The sequence below is a fragment of the Musca domestica genome, unplaced genomic scaffold, assembly GCF_030504385.1.
Source record: "Musca domestica strain aabys unplaced genomic scaffold, Musca_domestica.polishedcontigs.V.1.1 29, whole genome shotgun sequence".
NCBI lineage: Eukaryota > Metazoa > Arthropoda > Insecta > Diptera > Muscidae > Musca > Musca domestica.
Window position 1 is genome coordinate 2,064,681 of NW_026712296.1, and position 25,421 is coordinate 2,090,101.

General features: G+C 35.8%; 1 protein-coding gene across 5 annotated transcripts in view; it reads left to right on the top strand.

Moving 5' to 3' along the window:
* LOC101888424 (NAD(+) hydrolase sarm1) overlaps positions 1–25,421 on the top strand; it is a 177,478-nt gene that overhangs the window by 49,762 nt on the left and 102,295 nt on the right. Inside the window, exon 1 of one of the 5 annotated variants that reach the window (XM_011293965.3) lies at positions 13,096–13,271. The exons of the other annotated variants lie outside the window; for them this stretch is intronic. Coding sequence (XP_011292267.1) covers positions 13,101–13,271 — 171 coding nt within the window. The 5' untranslated portion in view covers positions 13,096–13,100. Of the gene's footprint in view, positions 1–13,095; positions 13,272–25,421 lie in introns of those variants that run through there. 5 annotated transcript variants of the gene reach the window in all.

A 25,421-nucleotide genomic window follows, 5' to 3' on the forward strand; every position in this document is an offset into this window, starting at 1 on the left:
TTTTTAAATTTCGACCTTTTGTGGAGGAGGTACCAGAAGTAGTAATAATATGATTTACCAAGTTTGGACTGCTTTCGAGAGTTATCCTGTGCACCAGCTGGCCAGACAGACAAACGGCTCCAAATGACCTGAAACGGATTTGGTTCAAAGAGACCGGATCAAATGATATATACCCTCTCTAGCCATAAAAGCTATAAAAAATACTTTAAAAATGTAGTACATTCGATTGAAATGGAGTTACAGCCTTTAAAATAACGCTCATTGGGCGGCTTCCGTTATACAAAAGATGTCTTCCACTCACTAAGATTTCAACGAATTACAGTCACTTTGACTGGAAAATGTAACCACTACTCTTATAAACCCCAAATCGGCCAATACTCTTGTGCGGAGCTTATATTAAAACGTAGACCGACATACAGGCATGACACAGGAACGAATTCCGTACGAAAGTGATTTTAATTCCGTATTTAGCTTTTTCAGCTTGGACCAGGACTTTAATAGATGAAATACCGACTTTCATTTATATTAAAGACCATCTTTATATTATACTAAGCCTTTTAAGTCCTATTGGCATAAGATCATTGGTAGGTTGCCTACAGTCTGAACTAATTTTACAGGTCTTCAGTTAAAAAGGCAGAACGGCTTTAAGTAGACCACAAATTTCACAGAATTGACGAAAATTGTTTAATTCACGTCAAAAAGACATATGAAAGACAAAAATCCACGAAATTCTTAACCCCAATTTGTTAAGCCAGCTGCCTATAGAAACCTTGACTTTAAAACTACTTTGGGAAACTGGTTACAACAGTGTTGAACGTTTTTTTTTCTTGGGTATTTCAACTGAGTCAACAAAGAGTTTTACCAAAAATTTACCAAAGGCGTTTACAACATTTCAGCATTGTTTTTTTGGTAAATGCATCTCTGACAATGTTATTGGGTCGAAGCAGTAGAAGGCTTGATTGAATTGAATTGAAAACAAAAAAAGAAAAAAATCAGAAAACATTGAACATTAATTTACAAAGATATTAACGAAAAACCCACACTAACCTTGTTTCCCGCCGTCTGTCAGACGAGACAATTGACTGACTGACTGAATGAATGAATGTTCGAGTGAAATCTGGTATTGCGGTTGGATTGGCGCGCTTGCAAGTTACAACCCACGCCGTTTGAAGTTGCGTCTTGCAACTTCCGTTTGTTATTAATTTTGTTTTTTTTTTTTTTTTTATTTGTTTTTAACGTTTTGTTTTTGTTTGTCATGCTAGTGTTTAAAGAAACAATACAACGTATGTCTACATGTTGTTGTTCCTGCTGATGTTGTAAGAGAACAACAAAAGAGGTGCATTGGGAACATAGACAAGGTTTTGGGAAGCACAAAAAACCCACGTGGTTAGAAAATATTGAGAAAAATCCTATAGACGTTAGCAAGCCCTGCAGGTATTCAATGGTTTTCTAGCTAGAAAAAGTCTTGTAAGAGGTCTTTTGCTTACACAGAGTCTTTAGAAACCATTATGAGGTTCCGACATAGAGCTGATTTTTACGGACGTCTTCTAATTTTATAAGGTATTTTTTCCATAGAAGTACCCTTATTGGGTTTACATTTGTAGAAGACCTTTAGGAGGGTTTCTCCCATTCAGTATATATTGTTACTATAGAAGTCCTTTGGAATATTCTCAACCAATAGAATCCCTAAGGATGTATTAAAGGCCTTTAGGATGTTCTTTACGTATAGAGGTCTTTAAGAGCTTTTCTGTGTGAATAAAATCTTACGGAAAACTTCTGTGCATAGAAGATGCACAGAAATTCTTTTATGTATTGAAGGGCTTTTTGAAAATGATGTATGGAATATTTTGGCGGTTCTTCTCTTTATAGAACACTGTTGGACGAGTACCAAAAAGGACTAAAACTGAGTTTTGGTCTAAAATTCCATTTTTCGGGGATAAGCAGCTGTAGTCAATAATTAATTCCAGACATTAAATAATATTTTAATTTTTATACCCTCAGACTATATATTAGAGAGGGTATATATCAATTGATACTGCCAAAACGTACCTAATCGAAATAACGGTTTTAAATTCTAGGTCTCTTTCGACCTCTTTGGACAGGCTGTATGGGAATGTGTACCGAAAGGGTACTGAAAAAGTACTAACAACTCTATTTCTGCATCAAAAATTAGGCATTTTTCGCTACAATTTTGAAATTTCGCATGTTGCTGGCAGTTAGTACAAGTCACCACACAAGAAGGAGTTTTTTAAAAATTATACTAAAAAGTTCAAAGTATTGTACTATTGGCACCAGAATTTTAAAATTTTGTTGGTGGTTTTCCTGACCAACTCATGTGGAGAGGAAGAGTTAAAAATTTGTCACTTTGGGGCTCAAGGGATTAATGAGGGCAGGGTGTTTATGAATTTGTACTTACAATTACTAAATGGGTCTAAATACTAACAAACAGGGTGAAATAAAAAAACTGCAACAAAGTCAAACGCCATAATTTTTACATTTTTTTTTTAATTTCATTGAACGAGAGCAAAAAATGTCGGAAATAGCATCAAATTTTAGAATAAGTTTAGATTTGCTGGAATTGGTCCCCTTTGGCACGAATTATGCCCTTCAAATGACCAATGAAACCGTCACACGCTGCCCGAATGTTGCTCTGTGGTGTTTTGGCCTATTCCCGGCGAAGCGCTTGCTTGAGGTGATCTACACTTTGGTATTTTTTAGTACTTTTGGAAATACTGTAACCATTATTAGGTGGCGCGTGCTGAGTGCGTTGGTGCTGAGTTCTGTTGGAATGTCCAAGGTCTGAGGCCAAAATATTTGCGCGCCCAAGGCTTTAATACACCCTCCAGAATATTTTCGCGATAATATTCGGCATTTATTCTGAACCCACGGTTGATTAATACGAGCGGAGAGCAACCATCGGCTGTTATGGCGGCCCACACCATCACCATGGCCGGCGCTTGAGTTCTGGTGGCCAACCGAAGGTGCACATTTTCAGCTAACAGCTGGACAACAAATGTTTTCTCATCGGAGAAACCCAAATTGACAGTTCAGCGCTTTCGGCCAAGCGAAGCAATTCTTTAGCTCTTTTGAGTATATTTTCTCGCTGTTGTGGTGTAAATTCTTGCACTTTTTGGAATTTCAATGACTTTACCCCGAGCTCGTTTTTTCAATATTTGCCGAATAGAACACTTCGACGCGGGTTTCGATCAAGTCGCTTCTTTACTTTTGAAACCATTTCTGTTGATGTTGCTTCCGTCCACTTTCTTGACGTCGGGCTAAGCTACCAGTATTACGGTAACGAGCGATGGTACGAGACACAAACGATTTATTCACATTTTTATGCTGGAGTGCTCTAACGATAGCCACTTGGTTTCCACTCAAATATAAAGAAATCACACTACCACGCTTGAATTCCATCACGAATAACTTTTTTGTACGCTTGTACACAATATAATAAAATGTCACTGGAATAATTTTAACAGCTGTCGGACGAGTGGCTTAGAAATTACAGCAGTCTGAAGTTGGCTGCAGTTTTTTTCATTTCAGCCGTAAACTAAAAACGTCTTTTTCATCCAGAATGTTGTTCTTTTAGAGTTACATTCTGGGTATTCGAAACTATTAGTGCAAGACAGTTTTTGGGAATTGGTACTAAAATGGTACTGTTAGAGTTACATATGTGAAAATTAGAATGCACTGTGGTCTGATGATATATTTTTGGTCTGAAGTTGGGTACTAAAATAGATGCCTATAATACTAAATGTCGAAAAGTTGATATAAAATTTAAAAATTGAGTATGCAGGGTGACTCTCGTGGAAAGTAGGCGAACACGAAGGGTAAAGCATTGAAGCTTGTGATAAGTCTCACACTTTGTGAAAAGTTAATTTTTTTCTCTTCGTGCGGTTTGACTTCTGAAATGTGGTATAAAAAAGGGGAGAAAAATGAGAAATGCAAGTTTTAACAGGACCTTAAAATTGTCTCACTGTTAATGTTTGCATAAAACTGTTGATAGAAGGTACTACATTTTGTAACTCTGGTGTAGATGGAAAACTACAATCCTCGTGGTGGCCAATGGTGGACCAATTGTAGTGGTAGAGAAATTACTTATTGTAAGTGACCATTTGTGAAACAGACATTGTTTTGATATCGGAGCTAATAGAGCATTAAAATGGGTAACGAAATTTCTGGAACTGAAGCCTAACATTTTCTCAATTAAAACCCATTTCATTTCACAATCGGTTAGTATCTTCTTTTATCTAATAAAGACCGCTTGCTACTCTTTTTTAACTGGCTTGTTAAAATTAAATTTTTAAATATTTTTAATATATATAAGGTCTTATTCCTCTAAATTCAAAGAACCTATAAAAAGTCTGTCATTTCGGTAATACCATCTTTTTCATTGAAACGCGTTTGGATATTTATTGATTTTTAAAGAGAACAGTTCCGTTTCGCATTGTCTTTGAATGGAAAGTAAACAAATTAAATTATTTTTAAAATCTATAAACACCACACTTATTTCAATTCTCAAGAGAAAAAAACAATTCTGTGAATTGTATCCAAACGGGTTATATCTGTAGATTTCCAAGTTTGGTAACGTGTTTCTTTTCAATCGAAACAAATGAACTGAAGAAATGAAAGTTGACTGACTCATGGTGTCTGAGTTACAGACTCCAAAAGGTATATGGCAAAGTTTTGCCACTTTAGGCCACCACTCCATATAAGTTCAGACGAGCTGTCCGAGGTTGACATTTTTTTGCAATAATCATTCAATAATACACGTTATTTTTTCATTAAAAAAATCTTAATAATAAATGATAATAATATTAATATTGACTTCTGATTCCTTTTAAAGATGTATTTACCCTCACATCCATTTATATCTACCTACAACGAGAATTTATCTTTCTTTCTTTTTAACATCTATCTATCCGTCCAGACGTCACATCAACGACATCATAAATTCACATTTAATTCATTTCGAATATTTGCTGTTGTTGTTTTGCCAACCTATTAGGTGTATTTGTTTTGGTTTTGTCGATTCGATGTGGTCCAATGACGTCTTCAATTCAGATTTTTTTCTTTATTTTTTTTATTTTTGTTTATATCTATCGGCACATGTTTATACGATTTATTATTGTTGTATTTTAAATATTTTTCACTTGCTTCATTCCATTTTGGTTTTTGCTATTTAAATGTTTTTTTTTTTTTTTTTTTTTTGTTATTTTCTCCAACACAAATTAATATTTATTTAGCCAATAAGTGCAAAACCGTTCGTCTGGCACAGGTAATTTATGAATGACTTCTTTGTGTGGGAGTTGGGTTGGCTTTGCAAAATCTATCTTCATCACAAAAACATAAACAAAAATAAAAACAAAAACAAATACGTACCTTGTTTTTCCAAGAAATTATTTATTGTTACTTAAAAAGATACAACATGAATTCGCTATATTTGATAAGAATATTACCTAGCCCTAGGGAGAGAAATAATATTTTTTTAAAAGCAATGAACTTTTCAGAATTATGAGGATGGTTCAGGGATGGATCTCGGTTTAGAAATAGAAATTTGATGAAAATCGGTGATTTCTGATTTCACATTTTACTTGAGGTATTATTAGTTACAAGTAAAATATATCAGTCTGTTTTGCCGACAGATGAATACACCCAGCCTTGAGTTATGATTATTCAAATTGTTGACCCTTTATGGGGGAGGTTTCGAAGCGTTTGGCAAATATTGTCTTGATCGCATCTGATCTAAGACTGATATAAATATTACAACGTGAGAGATTTGGAAAATATCTACTACTTTATGTATAAAATATCCTATACTTTATGTACAAAATACAAAGTGAGATAAAACAAGTAAGCAAAGGCTACAGTCGAGCGGGGCCGACCGTTGAATACCCTACAACACTATAATAAACGATACAGTTTATATAGGCGAGATACTCGAAAGAATTCCACAAGATATTGTGACAAATAATAAAAGAAAACCATCAGGTTCCGTTCTCTAATTTTCGAATAATAGCAACTTAAACTAATTTGCTCATTTCCAATTTATTTGTAGATGTTGCACGTAAATGGTCATCCTAGATCTGGAACTAATATTTCCCAAAGACATATAATCTCTCAGAAGTGGCAAAAGATTAACATTTACTATTGGCTTTTGACTGAAACGCATCTATATAAGATACAGACATTTGACTATATTCTTCAACGAAATCAGCGTTAACGAAATAGTCAGAAGTGCGTCTTTCCTGTATTTGTGAATTCTCCAAAAAGTCACTGGAATGGACATTTTCGTATTTTGTCTATAAAAGTTGGCAAACTCCTTCACACATTGACTATTTTTGGATGGCCATCCAAAACTGCTTGGCTTTGGCAATGTCCGGTAACCCCAATTCAAATGTGCGTGAGGATCGTGCGATAATTACGACCTGCTGACAATTTTGCAATTTTTTGGTCCATTTCAGATAGATATATTGCGATCATCTCCAAAAAGGATAGGCCTCTATTCTGACCCTCATCTTATACCCATGCAAAATTTCGTAAGGATCAGGCCATAAATGCGATCTGTATATGATATCCTGATATCCTAACTACTTAGTTTTGTTAGCTGTAGAAATATTTCCAAATGTTTAATTCAAAATGAAAATATGCCAAAAATATGACAAAATGGAAAAAATATGAGAAAATTTTACAAAATCAATATTTTCATCTTTAGAGAGATATTTTTATGCGATTTTTTTTAGACGTTTTATGTTTCCTGCCAGTTCAACCGTTCTCCACATATTAGAGATCTTTCAAGCATATCTTCTTTGATAGACATATATATCGCACATATTTTGCTATATATCCGATTTGTTGGATGTTAACATTAATGTAAAGGTCAGAAGTAACCTTGTCATGGCTTCGTGATTTCGCCGGGATTTAAAATATTCGCGGTTTAATGAAAAATATTGAATTTTTTCAACATATAGATATAGTCTATTTTACCCGCTAAACATGTAGAGCAAGTGCAAAATCAGGAATTTTTTCAGTTTTTGGTCCATTTCAACCCCTAAATATTATGCGATCATCACCAAAAGAAATAGGGTTCTATTCTGACCCTAGTCCCACCTCCATTTTAAATTTCGTGAAGATCGGACCATAATTGCGACCTGTAGAGTGATTACAAATTAACATGGACAGACGGACAGACGGACGGACGGACATACATAGCTAGATCGACTCAGCTCGTCGAGCTAGGAAGATCCATTTTTTTTTAAATTTTATTGAACGAAAACAAAAAATGTCGGAAATATCATCAAATTTTAGAATATGGTTAGATTTGGTCGAATTGATCACCTTTGGCACGAATTATGGCCTTCAAACTACCAATGAAACCGTCAAACGCTGCCCGAATGTTGCTCTGCGGTATTTTGGCCCATTCCCGGCGAACCGCTTGAGGTGATCGACACTTTGGTATTTTTTAGTGCCAACCTTGCTTTCCAAAATATTCCAGGCAAAATAGTCCAACGGATTGCTGTCCGATCCATTGTGCGCTGAAAATGAAGCGAGGAACCTTATTTTGTAACCATTCTTGGGTGGCGCGTGTTGGGTGCAATGGTGCTGAGTCCTGTTGGAATGTCCAAGGTCTGCTACCAAAATGTTTGCGTGCCCAAGGCTTTAATACACCCTCCAGAATATTTTCGTGATAATATTCGGCATTTATTCTGATATCACGGTCGATTAATACGAGACCATCGGCTGTTATTGCGGTCCACACCATCAACATAACCGGCGCTTGAGTTCTGGTGACCAACCGAAGGTGCACATTTTCAGCTGACCATTTTATTTGTTTACAAACTGCTGGATAACGAATGTTTTCGCATCGGAGAAAGCCAAATTCGGCAGTTCACCACCAAGCGAAGCAACTCTTTAGCTCTTTTGAGTCTATTTTCTTTCTCTTGCGGTGTAAGTTTTTGCACTTTTTGGAATCTCAATGGGTTTACCCCGAGCTCATTTTTTAATATTTGCCGAATGGAATATTGCGATATATTCAGCTCACGAGCCATTTTTCGGTCACTGCGACGCGGGTTTCGAACAAGTAGCTTCTTTACTTTTCGAACAATTTCTGCCGATGTTGATGCTTTCTTCCACTTCCGTCCACTTCCTTGACGTCGGGCTACGATATCAATATCACGGTAACGAGCGATGGTACGAGACACAAAAGATTTATTCACATTTAAATGTTGGAGTGCTCTAAGGAAATTGTAAACAATATAATGAGCTGTCACTGGAATAATTGTAACAGCTGTCGGAGAAATGACAGCAGTCTGAAGTTAGTTGCCGTTTTTTATCTCACCCTGTATAGTACACATTTCTAAAACCACCTCCATATCTTAAGCACAGGCACCAACAGTGACATCTACTCGTACATCAAATTTCGCGTTTACGGCCCTATATCTTAACCCAATATTAAATTTAGTACCATTTGATACTTTTGGTACAAATATAGAAGGCATTTCCACGGAATCTGAATTTCGTACTTGTCGAACAGTGTACATCCATTTGTGATATTTTCCTCCTTCATTTCCACCGGACATGTACGCAGTCAATAATAATTGATTTCCTTTTGCATTAAACGAAAATAACAACTCCATATTGACGTTAATGACGTCCGTTAATTCAAATTGTGTCCCACAGAAAAGTGTGTGCGCATGTATGAGTGTGTGCGTATTTATGTGAATTGCCCAATGCAAAGCATATTGACCGCTTATCCTACGCCGGTTCTGTTAAGGCTTGCATAATTTTTTGCCGTGGCAAAGAGTCATACCACGTCATACGAAACCACAACTGCACTATTAAGCGGAGGGAAAAACTGGCTGTTGAACAAAAAATTGAAATAAAGATAAAGAAAAACGATGTAAAGCACACAAATTGTGGATAATTTTTATAAGGCACAGTGGATTAAAAATTCATAACCAAATTTATAATATAATAAATTTATAATAAGTTAAATCACCGTACAGGGGTTTGCGATTAACAAAAAAAAAGGAATAAATAAACAAGTAAGCAAAGGCTACAGTCGAGCGGGGCCGACCGTTGAATACCCTACAACACTATAATAAACGATACAGTTTATATATATTTCCAACTTAATTAACGAAATAGTCCGAAGTGCGTCTTTCCTGGATTTGTGAATTCTCCAAAAAGTCACTGGAATGGACATTTTCTTATTTTGTCTACAAAAGTTGGCAAACTCCTTCACACATTGAATATTTTTGGATGGCCATCCAAAACTGCTTGGCTTTTGCCATGTCCGGTAACCCCCATTCAAATGTGCGTGAGGATCGGCCGATAATTACGACCTCCTGACAATTTTGCAGTTTTTGGTCCATTTCAACCCCTAAATATATGGCGATCATCTCCAAAAAGAGTAGGCTTCTATTCTGACCCTCATCTTATCTCCATGCAAAATTTCGTAAGGATCGGGCCATAAATGCGATCTGTATATGATATCCTGATATCCTAACTACTTAGTTTTGTTAGCTGTAGAAATATTACCAAATGTTTAATTCAAAATGAAAATATGCCAAAAATATGACAAAATTAAAAAAAATATGAGAAAATGTTACAAAATCAATATTATTATGTTTAGAGAGATATTTTTATGCGATTTTTTAGACGTTTTTTCTTTCCTGCCAAGAGACCATTCTGAATTAATGAGAACTATCGAAATCAGTTCAGCCGTTCTCGACATATAAGAGATCTTTCAAGCATATCCTCTTTGATAGACATATATATCGCACATATTTTGCTATATATCCGATTTGTTGGATGTTAACATCAATATAAAGATCAGACGTAACCTTGTCATGGCTTTGTGATTTCGCGGGGATTTAAAATATTCGCGGTTTAATGAAAAATTTTGATTTTTTTCAACACAAAAGATATGGTCTATTTTACCCGCTAAATATTATCCGATTACCACCGAAATTGGTAGGCTTCTTTCCTGCCCTAAACTCTAGCTACAAGCGAAATTCCGCTTGGTCTATAATTGCGACCTGTGTAGCTACTGCAAAATCCGACATTTTTTCAGTATTTGGTCCATTTCAACCCCTAAACATCTGGCGATCATCTCCAAAAGAAATAGGCTTCTATTCTGACCCTAATCCCACCTTCGTGCAAAATTTCGAAAGGATCGGGCCATAATTGCGACCTGTAGCGTGATTACAAATTAACATGGACAGACGGACGGACGAACATACATAGCTAGATCGTCTCAGCTCGGCGAGCTAGGAAGATCCATATATACTTTCCTATATGGGAAACCAATATTTCGAGGTGTTACATAAATTCTGGCCCAATCAAACTTATAATACCCCCAACACATAGTGTTGTAGGGTATAAAAATATCAAAAAAAATGTGTAACCTTAATATGTTTTTCAAAAAAAAAAAAAAAAAAACATACATTTTGGTTTATAAAAAATGTTATTTTCGATTTAGCACTTTTTCGAGTTCTGCTGCATATTTTCTTACATCTTCCTACAATTTTATTGGGTACCCGTCAGTCTTGGGTATGAGAAATTTGATAGCATTTGGTTTGTAGATCAAAATGCCAAAAAAAGTTTTCAGGTCTGAAGTTAACTTTTTAGGGCCTAAACCATACATTTTGAGCTATGTTTTGCAAAATTCTGGGACCAACAATAGGATTTTATGAAAAGTAATTGTGTATAGGGAAGACCTTGTAAAGTGATTTCTACCTTGAAAAGGCCTTTGAACTTTTGTCTACAAAAGACCTCTGGAAGGGTTTTTGTGTACAGAAACCCTATGACTCTTATAGGGTAAGAGAAATTCCAGGTGAAATCAGTACTATTCGGTTTGTAGATAAAACCCCAAAATGGTTTTGGGTTCTCATACAATTTTTTTTGGATATTTATGTAACCTTAACAATGCGCAAAGGAACCCTAATATTTTGAGCTGTATGATGGACCATGATAGGCTTGAGAGGGTATATGTCATTTGATACGGTCAAAACATGCCTCATAGAAATAACGGTTTTAGGCCCTAGGTCTCTACCACAAAAGGTCGACATTTTCTAAGAAAATATTTTACTCCACAGAAAGAGAAAGGATAATCCGATTTTGCTCCAACTTTGCAAATCCTAATATTTGTATCAATTCTAGGTCAATTGAGAAAATGGACAATTTCGGTCCACTCAATCAAGTACCTCACCCTCAAAGGGTCAACATTTGGAATAGCTTTAACTCTTATAAAATGTGATGTAAGAGCCCGATTGTCTTCAAATTGCACACATCCCAATATTTTTAATAACTCAAGGTATGGTATGAAGATGGAATATATCAATCCACTCCTTCTGGTACCTCCCCCACAAAAGATCGAAATTTTCGAAAAAAAATCTGCACGTATAGAGAAGCGATAATCCGTTGTTGCTCCAATTTTGCAAATCCTAACATTTGCATCTGTGGTAGGCCAGGTGAGAAAGTGGACAATGTCGGTCCATTATATCAAGTACCACCCCCTCAAAGGGTCAATATTTTGAATAATCCGATTGTAAGAGTCCGATTGTCTTCAAATTTCACACGTCCCAATATTGTTATTAACCCAAGGTCTATTGTTAAGATGGAATATATTGGTCCATTCCTTCCGGTACCTCCCTCACAAAGAGTCAACATTTTGAATAACCAAAATATAATAAAATCCGAAATAAGCATTAGGTTCTCTTCATATTGCACACATGTCATTATTTCTACGAACACAATATCTGCTGCGAAGATGGGATATATCGGTCCTTTCCCTCTGGTACATTCCCCACAAAGGGTCAACATTATTAATACCCAAGAAGCTCATAAAACGCGAAATTAACATATGATTCCATTCAGACTTGGCATATCTCAATATTTTTATCAACACACGATTTGTTATAAAGATGGTAGAGATCGGAATATTCCTTCTGGTAACACCCCAAACAAAGGGTCAAAATTTTGAAATCCCTAAACGATTATAAAATCCGAAATAAGCATCCGGTTCTCTTTATATTTCACACATTCCATTATTTCTACTAACATAAGATCTGATGTGAAGATGGAATGTATCTGTTTACTCCATCTGGCACCTCCCCCACAAAAGGTTCAAAATTTTGAATAAACAATACTATCATAAAATCCGAAATAAACTTTTAATTCTCTTCATATTTCACACAACCCATTATTCTTACTAACACAAGATCTGCTGTGAAATATATTGGAATATTCTTCTGGTACCTCCCTAACAAAGGGCCACAATTTTCAATAGTTATATGTGTCATAAATAAGTCGGCGACTCTATGCAAACTTGCTATATCTAAATATTTCTCTTAACCAGAAATCTGATATGAATATGTAATTTATCGGAATTCATGATTTTGTATAAAATTTTATATAAATGTTCGATTTCCTGTAAATTTTAAACATACCTACATCTTTATCTGTGTTAAATGAAGTGGAATATCACCGTCCACTACCTCTGGTACCTCACGCATATTTCCACATTTTCCAAAATTTTGCGCATATCTCATATAAAGTATCCAAATATGACACGTTGTAATATTTATATCAGACAATAATAGCCAACTGTTCCGGAACCTCCCTCATAAAGGGCGAACAGTTTGAATAATCATAACTCAAGGCTGGGGGTATACATCTGTCGGCAAAACCGACTGAACAATTTAACTTGTTTTTTTTTTTTTAATTTTGGTGGCTTTACTACCGCGCACTAAAGGTTAAATGGTTGTAAATCGATATGGAATTCTGGTTAAACAAGAATTATGAATGTTTAGATTATGTATTACATCCAAAGAAAAAAAAAACTTGGCATACAATAACAACAAAATTGTAGTAAAAAAATATAAAAAGAAAAATATGTCATTGAATTTTCAATTTTCAGCTTGACAAAATGTGAGTTTCTCTAAATATTTGTGAAGAAATTTTTCCCGAATCAAAAAAAAAAAAGGAATTAAAATTGTGCAAAAATAAATAATATAGAAGATTATATTGAAAATAAATTGAAGAAAAGGTTTAATTATTTCACCTTCCGAAAAACCGTAAATAACAACAACAAAATGGTGGTAACATCGACCCGAAGTCATTTGGTTACCTCACAACCGGTGGCCAATTCAGCGCCCACAACTGTCTACAGATCGAAATTAATCTATCCGCGTAGCAGTGGCACAACTTTGCATCAGCATCATCACCATCAACAGAGCCACTCGCATCATGGCCATGGAAATCAGGTAAATTATTTCTCACCGAGGGAAAAGTACATATATGTGAGTGTGTGTGTATGTGTAAGAATTCATTTTATTGCCTCTTAGAATGCTGCCACACAAAATGTTATTGAAAATCAATTAGCCAGGACAATGTCCCAGAAATTCTTAATGATTTTATGACAAAGAGACAGAGGCAGACAAACCCTGTTTCTCGGCAATGCATAATTTGTCGCGTCCACATCACGACAACGACCACATGATGACGAGGCGTTAGGTAATGCAAGTCATTAAGTCACACAAAGGCAAATAGATTCGACAGACACTCGAACGGTGTGTGAGTGTGTGTTTTGAAATTCTTTGAAAATCGTTCCACCCATCTCCCTGATTTAAACAAATAAACGAAACATTTGAAAGCAGTCAATCATTCAATTCAAAAAATTTTCGGAATGCAAGGAGTAAATAACCGGGGCATTATGACCTTGGCACCTTAAGAAGAAGTTAGTGGGATTGGAAAAAGGGTCTGCTAAGATTTTTAATTAGTTCCTAATTCTAATTGGGATTCCTTAACGTAACACCAATTTCCATAAAATATTGAATTGTGGTTTTAAGCTATTTCAGATATTTATTTTTCAAATTTGAAGGACAAACAAAAGAATTTTAAAACAAAAAATTAGAAATAACAAGTAAAAAAGCTCTAAGTTCGGCCGGGCCGATCTTTGAATACCCTCCACCATTTGGAACGAATTTGGCAATTACCAACCCCCCCAAAAAAAAAACCACACTCTTAAAATTTTTTGTTAAAATCTTAAAAATTCCAAATGTAGCCGTTATATTGGGGTCCATACGTCGACATGGACCTGCATGCGTATTTTGTCATAAACCATTACAATATTCAAATGCGAAACTTGATTAAAAAAATTGTTGAATAATGTAGCTAAAATCATAAAAATTCGGAATATACCGTTATGTTGGGGCTATACGATGACGTGGACCTGCACAGACATGTGTCTGTCATAGGCTGTATTACCCTACATTAGGGTCTATACGACAACATGGACCTGCATTGGTAACTTTTGTCATAAGCCATTACAAAATGCGAAACTTAACAAAAAAGAAAAAAAATCGGTGAATAATGTAGCTAAAATCATCAAAATACCGAATATCGGGAGGTACAGTTATATGGGGGCTATACGAAGACGTGGATCTGCAGAGACAATTTTCTGTCATAGGCTGTAGTATTCATTTCAAACTTCTAATACCAAATTTGAAACAATTCCGATTAGTATTGTCGCAAAAATTATCAAAATACCGAACATCAAATACAAAATTTGAAAGAATTCCGGTGAAAAGTATCGCTATAATCAACAAAGAACCGAATATCGGGAGGTATCGTTATATGGGGGCTATACGAAGACCGGGACCAGCGCAGTCTTAGGCTGTAGTGCCCATTACGGTGAAAAATATCGCTGAAATCATCAAAATATCGAATATCGGGGGGTACCGTTATATGGGGGCTATATGATGACGTGGACCTGCATAGCCAATTTTCTATCATAGGCTTTAGTATTCATTTCAAACTTCAAATACCAAATTTGAAACAATTCCGATTAGTATTGTCGCAAAAATTATCAAAATACCGAATATCGGGAAGTACCGCTTTATGGGGGCTATACCAAAACGTGGATCTACATGGCCCGTTTTCAATTCCAAAAGTCCTGCAGACATAGTATATATTTGAGTAAAATGTTATCAATCTATTTCAATTAGTTCGGAAGCTAGAGTGATTTCCACAGACGGAGAGACGAACAGACGGACGGACATCGCTAAATGGACATAGAATTTTACGTTAATCAATAATATATATACTTTGTGGGATCTAAAATGTATATTTCGAGGTGTTACAAACGGAACGACAAACTTAATATATATACCCTCCATACTATTGTGGAGGGTATAAAATCGTGATGACAAACATAATTTAAATAACATGCAAACCTTCGCACTTAGATACAAATATTCAAATTTATTTTAAAAGGCCTAACTAGAATAAATCTATAAATTAACAAACAAGAAAGAGTCTGCAGTTCCACCAACTCGTAACAGACCTCGCACAATAAATTTTAAAGTGTTCTGACGCCGAACGCATTTGACGGGACATTTGCCATTAAACATGCTCCCAACAAGCGTGACGTTACTCGGCTAGCTACTAGTAAAGATTTCTTCTTGGCTCCATTCAGAAAGAAAAATTAAATACGAAACGAAATTCTGAAAATAAAATAACGAATGAGTTTATATTTTTAGTTGGCACTACAGAAACGCAAAATATTTTTGTTTATTGGACGAGTTCTTTCTTCATTGGGCTTTTTTCAAATAGTAGAATACATGATATGTTGCAGAAATTTGCTTTGGATCATTTTTACAGGAAAACCATTTGAAAACAAGGAAAACGTAGGTATTCCAAAGTCCATTCCAAAAAGATTTTAAGATTTTATATTTTTCTAAAGTAAAATTAGAAATTAAAATACAGTACAGGGTGAGATAAAAAAAATCGGCAACAGAGTCAAATGCCATAATTTCTACATATTTATGCCCTACACCAAAAGGTGGTCAGGGTATTATGTCTTTGTGCATTTATCTCTCTTGTGCATTATCTCTGTTATGGCGGCCCACACTATCGGCACCATGGCCGGCGCTTTAGTTCTGGTGGCCAACCGAAGGTGCACATTTTCAGCTGAATTCTTTGGCAAATGAACACGATCGTTTTCTCATCGCAGTAAACCAAATTCGGCAGTTCACCACTTTCGGCCAAGCGAAGCAACTCTTTAGCTCTTTTGAGTCTATTTTCTCTATGTTGCGGTGCAAGTTCTTGCACTTTTTGGAATTTCAATGGCTTTACCCGAAGCTCATTTTTCAATATTTGCCGAATGGACTATTGCGATGTGTTCAGCTCACGAGCCATTTTTCGGCCACTGCGACGCGGGTTTCGATAAAGTCGCTTCTTTACTTGTCGAACCATTTCTGCTGATGTTACTGTTTTCTTCGGTTCACTTCCTTGACGTCGGGTTACGCAACCAGTATCACGGTCTTCCGAACCGTAATATGCACCCTGTAACAACGATATTTGGGAAAATATATCAAATGCAGCACAGAAATACCCTTCTCAAATGTTATCGAAATCGGTTCGAATTTGGATATAGCTTCATCCGATTTGAGGGGTGTAGGGTATCATAAAGTCGGCCCCGCCCGACTTTTAGACTTTCTTTACTGGTTTGTTCTGAAATAGATGCCGCCTATGTGTGAAAGGGCTTCAGACTACAAAAGACCCTAGAAAAGGCATAACAATGGCTTCTGGGCTTTTAAAGGACTTCTGTCAGCAGAACGTCTTTAAAAGGGGTTCAGTGAACAGAAGGTCCTTATAAAGGTTCTTGTCAACAGAGGGTATGTGAACGGAAAACAACATTCAATAGAAGGCCTTATACATGACTTTTGTCTACAGAAAACCTTTGAAAGAGCTTCTGTCAACAGAAGTCCAACGAAAAGGCTTCTGCCTACAACAGGCCTTAGAATGGGCTTCTGTCTAGGAAAAACCTTAGTAAGGACTTCTGTCTATAGAAGTTGAAAGGACTTCTGTCTGGATGATGCCCCAGGAAGGCTTCTGCCTACGGGTTCTATCTCCGGAGAATTTTAGTTCTGTCTTCAATAGTCTAGAGGAGAAGACCTCAAATTTTTCATTTTTTTGTCGAAGACACCATAAAATATATATTCATGATCATCATATAATTTTGTGTCGATTCAGCACTTTTAGGTATAGTCCTAATGTTGCGCTAGTTCCTGATTTTTCATATTCTGTTGCTGTTAAATTTTCCAACCAAATCAGGCTTAATTTAATATTCTGGACACCTCTAAAAATATTCAATGTAGATACACTTTTAGGTATAGCCCCCGCCCGACTTTTAGACTTTCTTTACTGGTTTGTTCTGAAATAGATGCCGCCTATGTGTGAAAGGGCTTCAGACTACAAAAGACCCTAGAAAAGGCATAACAATGGCTTCTGGGCTTTTAAAGGACTTCTGTCAGCAGAACGTCTTTAAAAGGGGTTCAGTGAACAGAAGGTCCTTATAAAGGTTCTTGTCAACAGAGGGTATGTGAACGGAAAACAACATTCAATAGAAGGCCTTATACATGACTTTTGTCTACAGAAAACCTTTGAAAGAGCTTCTGTCAACAGAAGTCCCACGAAAAGGCTTCTGCCTACAACAGGCCTTAGAATGGGCTTCTGTCTAGGAAAAACCTTAGTAAGGACTTCTGTCTATAGAAGTTGAAAGGACTTCTGTCTGGATGATGCCCCAGGAAGGCTTCTGCCTACGGGTTCTATCTCCGGAGAATTTTAGTTCTGTCTTCAATAGTCTAGAGGAGAAGACCTCAAATTTTTCATTTTTTTGTCGAAGACACCATAAAATATATATTCATGATCATCATATAATTTTGTGTCGATTCAGCACTTTTAGGTATAGTCCTAATGTTGCGCTAGTTCCTGATTTTTCATATTCTGTTGCTGTTAAATTTTCCAACCAAATCAGGCTTAATTTAATATTCTGGACACCTCTAAAAATATTCAATGTAGATACACTTTTAGGTATAGCCCCCGCCCGACTTTTAGACTTTCTTTACTGGTTTGTTCTGAAATAGATGCCGCCTATGTGTGAAAGGGCTTCAGACTACAAAAGACCCTAGAAAAGGCATAACAATGGCTTCTGGGCTTTTAAAGGACTTCTGTCAGCAGAACGTCTTTAAAAGGGGTTCAGTGAACAGAAGGTCCTTATAAAGGTTCTTGTCAACAGAGGGTATGTGAACGGAAAACAACATTCAATAGAAGGCCTTATACATGACTTTTGTCTACAGAAAACCTTTGAAAGAGCTTCTGTCAACAGAAGTCCCACGAAAAGGCTTCTGCCTACAACAGGCCTTAGAATGGGCTTCTGTCTAGGAAAAACCTTAGTAAGGACTTCTGTCTATAGAAGTTGAAAGGACTTCTGTCTGGAGGATGCCCCAGGAAGGCTTCTGCCTACGGGTTCTATCTCCGGAGAATTTTAGTTCTGTCTTCAATAGTCTAGAGGAGAAGACCTCAAATTTTTCATTTTTTTGTCGAAGACACCATAAAATATATATTCATGATCATCATATAATTTTGTGTCGATTCAGCACTTTTAGGTATAGTCCTAATGTTGCGCTAGTTCCTGATTTTTCATATTCTGTTGCTGTTAAATTTTCCAACCAAATCAGGCTTAATTTAATATTCTGGACACCTCTAAAAATATTCAATGTAGATACACTTTTAGGTATAGCCCCCGCATTGATTTTCGATATTTTGATTTTGGTCCCAATTTCTTAACAAATCATATTAAATATTTCGATTTTTCTGTGGGCGCATTATTTTTGGTTTTTCTAATAGGTATAGCGGTAGTGCCCGCTGCCAAATACGAAATTTGTTATTCTGGTGAATAATGTTGCTGAAATCGACCAAATACCGACTATCGGAAGGGACCGTTGTACGTGAACCAGCATATAAAATTTGTTGTCATAGGCTGTAGTACCCATTACGAAATTAAAATACGAAATTTTAAATAATTCCGGTAAATAACGTCGCTAAAATCATGAAAACACCGAATATCGGGAGGTACCGTTATATAGAGGCTATAGGAAAATTTGGACTGACACGCCCATTTAGGAACTTAACTTGCCTACTGGTAAGCTATGCATGTATGCAAAATTTTAGCCTTCTATCTCAATTAGTTCGAAAGATAGCGTTGTAATCATGAAGGACAGACAGACAGACAAGCGGACATCGCTAGATCGTCTTAGAATTTTATCCAGGATATATATACTTTGTAGGGTATATTATGGATATTTCGAGGAGTTACAAACGGAATGACAAAGTTAATATATATACCCTCTATAGAATGGTGGAGGGTATAAAAATAACTTAACAAAACGCGGTGGTCTCCAATTTTATTTGTTCTTCTATTCAGACAAGGATGAACATTCACATAAATTTTTTTTAATTTATTTTACCATTAAACCTAAACCTTTAAAAAAAATCAAAAATGTTGACCACAAAAGCTTACCCACCACTAGCCAATTAAAAATATTCATCTTAAGAATTTATTTACGTTTAGTTTTAAAGATCATATCTCATTGACCTTAAAGGTCATTTTATTTAATTCAATCTTCAGCAGCATCCCATGGCTGGCACATTTTAAAGAAAGCCCTCCACCAGAGAATGAGGGATTGTAAACTGGACATTATTGGAGTTTATGAATGAATTTTATTCATATTAATTACAACACTAACCTCCTTCAACTTCCACCAAATGAGCTGTGCAACAAATACGACTTGTGTCAAACCATCAAATTGACCATTCCATTCATCCATTTACAACAAAAAAATGTCTATCTGATCTGTACCCACTTTGTCCGTCTATAAGTCTCCAATTCACTTAGCTTCGGCTGCCACCATGAGCCGGCACTGCTGCCACCGATGTTGTTGCATTTATCTTCATTTAGATTGTGGGGAGCTTTTATGCTGATCTCCGGCACACCAATTAAAGCCGTTGAATGCAACTTTATAGCCGTGGCAGTTTGTGTGGTGTTACTGTGTTACTGTTTTATCGTTGAAAAGATCAACTTTAAAAGTGTCTCTGTGGCAGGGTATTAATTAAATTGATATTTCAAAAAAACTAGTCAACATTTAGATACGAACAAAACACATTTTGATTTTCAATTTACATAAATTTTTAAATGTTGAATTTTTATAAATAAATGGATATTGGATTTGGGCAAAATAATACTCAATTTTCTTAAATCGAATAAAAATGAGAGAAAAGATAACCGAATAAAATAAATTCATATCTATGTCATTCTTCCAGTCCAAAATTCCTGGGCTTGGCTATGAATATAAATTTGACCTTATTTGTACTTTTTCGTGCCGATAGTTGGGATTTTTGGAAATTCGTACATTATTTTCCAAAAATCCCACCTAACCTCACCCGCGTCAGAAAGAGCATTACACAAATATCACAGCACTAGTTATTGCCTTCAAACATCTTTCTTCTGAGGTCTAAGTATGTTTCGAGGAAAAATGTCACAGCTCTAGCTATTGCCTTCAAACATCTTTCTTCCGAGGTCTAAGTATACTTCGAGGAAGCTAGAGGTGTTTTCCTAAGGAGTAAAGGGTTTGTAGCTCGCATGAAACGCCTAGATTTTCGAGGATATTTGGTAGTGAAAATGGAATATATCCCCAACATCGATTTAAATTGCTTGCACTGATTTCCAAAAAAGACTCGGTTCTATCTCAATCCAGCTCACCAAGACTGAACGCCAACAAGAATTTAGGAATTCTAGGCAGACCTCCGAAAAACTCGCTCGAATTTGTCCAAAGAGTGAAACTCACTCGAATTTGAGCGGGAGCGCTCCTGAGAGCAGAAATTCAATTTTCCAATTTTTAAGTGGGAGCAAAATTAGTTCAAAGTCCAGCAGATTCTAGTCTTGCCTAGCACTCTTTTAGTTACTGACAAACCGTTGCTGTATTTCTATGCATCTGCATTTTTTCCGGACAAGATTACACCACTCTAAAGTTCATAGATCTAATAATTCTCTCAATACCATTTCGTACTTTTTGAACCCTTCTAAAAGGCGATTTTTAAGAGCTATAGGAAAGAAAGAAAAAAAATCAAATGACTGGTCCCTAACTTGAAATACAATGTTCACCGATCTCGCCTCTCAATAAGTCCATTGTTACGCGAACTGTGTGGCATGTGGAACCGTCTTGTTCAAAACACAAAATTTGACAAATTTCCAGGAGCCCAAAAGTTTATATTGAGTGGTAGATAAGAGTTGGAGCTCTGAATTGTGTGCAGTACGGGAAAATATACACTTGGCGCGAAATTAACAGGCAAAAGTGTTAAGATTTCTAAGATATTTGTATTGCTCTAATTGTTTTGTCGAAAACTAATAATGACGGACACTTGTGGTACCATTTGTACCACTTTTTGTATTTTATTATGTTTTTGGTCCAATTGTTTAATCATACTTTTTTAAATTATTTTATCCTCTTTTCAATGTATTTATGCTCTTTTCAATGTATGTGCACTTTTCCTTTGTCAAAAAAAACTTGTAGATTTTTTTTTCATATTTCAATTAAATTGTATCATTTAAAGTAAATTCTATACTTCATATAGAAAACTAGTAACACATGTAAACACGTGATATTTAACCATTTTAATTTTCTCTTCTCTTTTTAGGTAAGTGCCTCAATAACACTTTATAATAACATGCAATATTTACGGTATGGTAAGAGAATCAAAATATATCAGTTAATTCAAAATAAAGTTTGAATTATTCGTTTTGTAACTGTCAAACAACTTACAACAACTAACTTGCTGTTGGCAATACTGTATTTATCACAACGATTCGACTGTTGTTTTCTCACCTTCTCCCTCTCTCTCTCTCTCTTCAGCAACTGTTAATGTTAATTCAGCCATTCAATTGTTGCCAACAAACGGGTTTTCTTTGTGAGAGGAAAGCATTGCGTTTGTGTGTTTATGTTGAATGAAAACAAAAAAAAGCTTTATGTTCTTGCCATTCAGTCGTTCATTCAGATAGAATTACGAACCACAACAACAAAGAGGTCTTCACACGCGGTGTGTTGTTGCTTATGGTTAATGTAGTCGTGACATGCATAAAAAATTGATTTGTTTTTGAATGAGAGACCAGAATCAAAACAAATACCTATACATGTGAATATATATGTGTGTACAGTACACAGTGGCCGAGGTTGTATGGGAACAGCGGTCAAAAATACTTTCAGTGCAGATATCAATATGAATCTTTGGTTATGGTACCTTGATGGGATCAAAATAAAAAATGTGACAAAATAGATATGATCGTTGCATATTTTGGCATGGTCCCCTTACAACGTACCTCCCGAATAAGAGTTACTTGACCAATTCTTGTCACATTTCCACACCAGATTTTTCTGTTATTTCACATTTTACGTTCTAAAGAGTTAAAGAATAATCTTATTTGGAACTGCCCGCCTTCAGTTCCCCTGTAAGGGTACCTCCAAAAATGAAGTATTTTTAATGAAAATTAATTCCACATTTTATTATTTTCACATTTTTTGTAAACAAAATAAAATAACAGTTCAATATAAGATTAAATCAAAGTTATTAATCGATATTCATAAATTTCAGTGTTATTCAAGTAAATCAAGTACAGGTTTGAATAGTATAGGTTTTTTATTGTCTGTTAACGTTCGCTGTCCCGTTATAAAAGGGTTAGAGCTCAGAAGAGGACGCTTAATAAGATATGTATTTGTTGAAATACGAGAATTTTTATTATTATTAAAATTGTATATACTGTGGGTGGAAGATAGTACTTTTTGTTAACTCTTTAGCAGTTTCCAGAGCAAAGGCCTTTAATTTTTCGACATTTATATTGCTTGTAACAATATGGAACACCTGTTATCACCGCAGATAAGCTCACATTTTGTATTCCCGTTATTTGAAGATCCACTGCCTTCTACTTTTGGGTTATATACAATTAAGCCCATTTCTTCTCGAAATTTCAATTGGATTTTTTTCCTTCTAAGTTTGATCTAATTTGCCATTTGTAATGAAGAAAGTACTCAAAAAAAAAAACGAGTATATGCATGCAGAGGCGATAATCCAAATTCATAAATATCTGTTTGAACCTCTCTTTGTAAACAGGCTTCAATATTATTCATTTCTTTTGGGCTTGAATTAAATATATAGCATTTAACGGATGACGTCTGAGTCAAGGCATTACATACCTTACCATCCATCATAGAAAGCTGTTACTTATGACAAACAACATATAACGACAAAAACATATTCCATTTCACTAGCACCATAAAACTGACAAAATTTAGGTGGGTATTGTACCTAAAATCGTCAAAATGCCGAATATTGGGAGGTACTGATATATGGGGCCTATACGTAGACCTGGACCTGCATAGGAAATTTTCTGTCACATACTGTAGTTCCCATTACGAACTCTAAATACGTAATTTGAAACAGTTCCGGTGAATAATGACGCTAAAATCATCAAAATACCGAATATTGGGAGGTACCGTTACATGGGGGCTATACAAAGACGTGGGCCAGCACAGACAATTTTCTGTCTTAGGCTGTACTATCTATTTCGAACTTCAGATACCAAATTTGAAACAATTCCGGTGAATGACGCTAAAATCATCAAAATACCGAATATTGGGAGGTACCGTTATATGGGGGCTATATGAAGACCTGGACCTGCACTGACAATTTTCTGTCACAGGCTATTGCGAACTTCAAATACCAAATTTGAAACAATTTCGGTGATTAATGTCGCTAAAATCATCAAAATACCGAATATCGGGAAGTACCATTATATGGGGGCTACATGAAAACGTCAACCTACATGGCCCATTTACGAACCTACTGGAAAAAAAATGTGTTCAAAATTTTAGCCTTCTATCTCAATTCGTTCGAAAGATAGCGTGATTATAACCGACAGACATACAGACGGACATCGCTAAATCGACTTAGAATTTTAAGCTGATCAATAATATATTTACTTTGTTGGGTCTGACATGAGTATTTCGAGGAGTTACAAACTGAATGACAAAGTTAATATACCCTCCATAGTATGGTGGATATACCCTTCCAATCGATTCAGGTCTACGTTCACAGTATTATTATTATTATCTTTGTTTGTCGACGTCGAGTTTCGAACACACAATCTTCGTTTTTGAATTTGAACGACCGTCGATCTTACTTATTATTATGAAATGAGGAAAGAAAGTTTTTTTTACGCTGCGTATTTTTTATGCAATAACCAATTATTTTCAACTATTGGTAATGTAGAAGTTAGTTGGTTTTCATTACCTTTCACTGGGTTATTCGGTTCATATGAATCCTACGTTTTAGTTGGACAAAAGCCTTTTAAATATCTAACTCTACTGTAGTCTATTTGCCAATTTTACCCATATTTTGCAGGGTATATTTCTGTAATAATTGATTGAACCCAGCAAAACCTAATTTCTCCATCAACAGTAGGCGGAGAATAATGGGTTAATCCTCAAAACGTTTAGTAAGCATAACTTACTTATGTCATTGCCAAGTTATTCGTTACGTCGGCACAGATTATGAGCAATTGATTTGATGATTTGAGACAACCCTTAATGTTCGGAACCGCATAACAGAATGCTAGTTCACTTCCCGCAGCGGACAAAATAATAAAGCGGATTGTTGTTAAATTAGCTAATAATTCAAAAAATATAACATATGTTCTGTTCTACTTATTTTCCAGCTTTTAGTGGCTTATTACTTGGTCCAATTGTAAGTAATTACGAAAGCCAAAAATTTGTTAGGAATCCCGTTACTTGGTAATGGAAATTTTAGCTGGATTGTTTCCGATACATAACCCCAATATAATTTGAAATTTTTAATTTTATTTAGGAATTTTTTGTAGTAATAAAGCTTGTAAGGGTTCGGTGCACCTGCACCCAAGGCTGTTTATACTCGTTTTATTAAAACCCTCTGCTAAGCACTGTGCAATGAAAAGAGCAAGAGAGAATATATGAGAGTACCGAATAAAAAGGGGTGTTTTAGCTTCATTCAAAGTTTCTTTCTCCGATTCGGAAACCAAAGCATAAAAAGCGTTCCACATGGCATTTCCGAGAGAGAAAAATAATAATAATAACAACAACAATGTTAACCAAGCAGACAATGGGGCTTCTAGCGTGTTCATTATCTCGGCGAGATACTTGGCAAGCGGCGTGGTGTTCGTCGCCGTCTTTGTTCCGTTCCGTTTGGGCAAGGTATCAAAAGCAAAATTTGCCTGACGTTATTTATTGAGGGTTAGCTTTTATTTCAATTGTTTGTGTTGTTAGTTTGCTGAATGCGTTTGAGTTGTAAAGTTGTAGTTTTGTTTGGGCTATATTTCTCACGGCGACGCGAAAGAAACGGCAGCAACAACGACAACAACAACTTGAAGTGAGCGGCATAAACATAGATTCGAAAAAGAAAACAGCTACCATTCATTCGCATCCATCAGATACAAGTCGAAGAGCAAAGAAAATAAAACAACGAAATTTGAAGCAACAAACACGTTC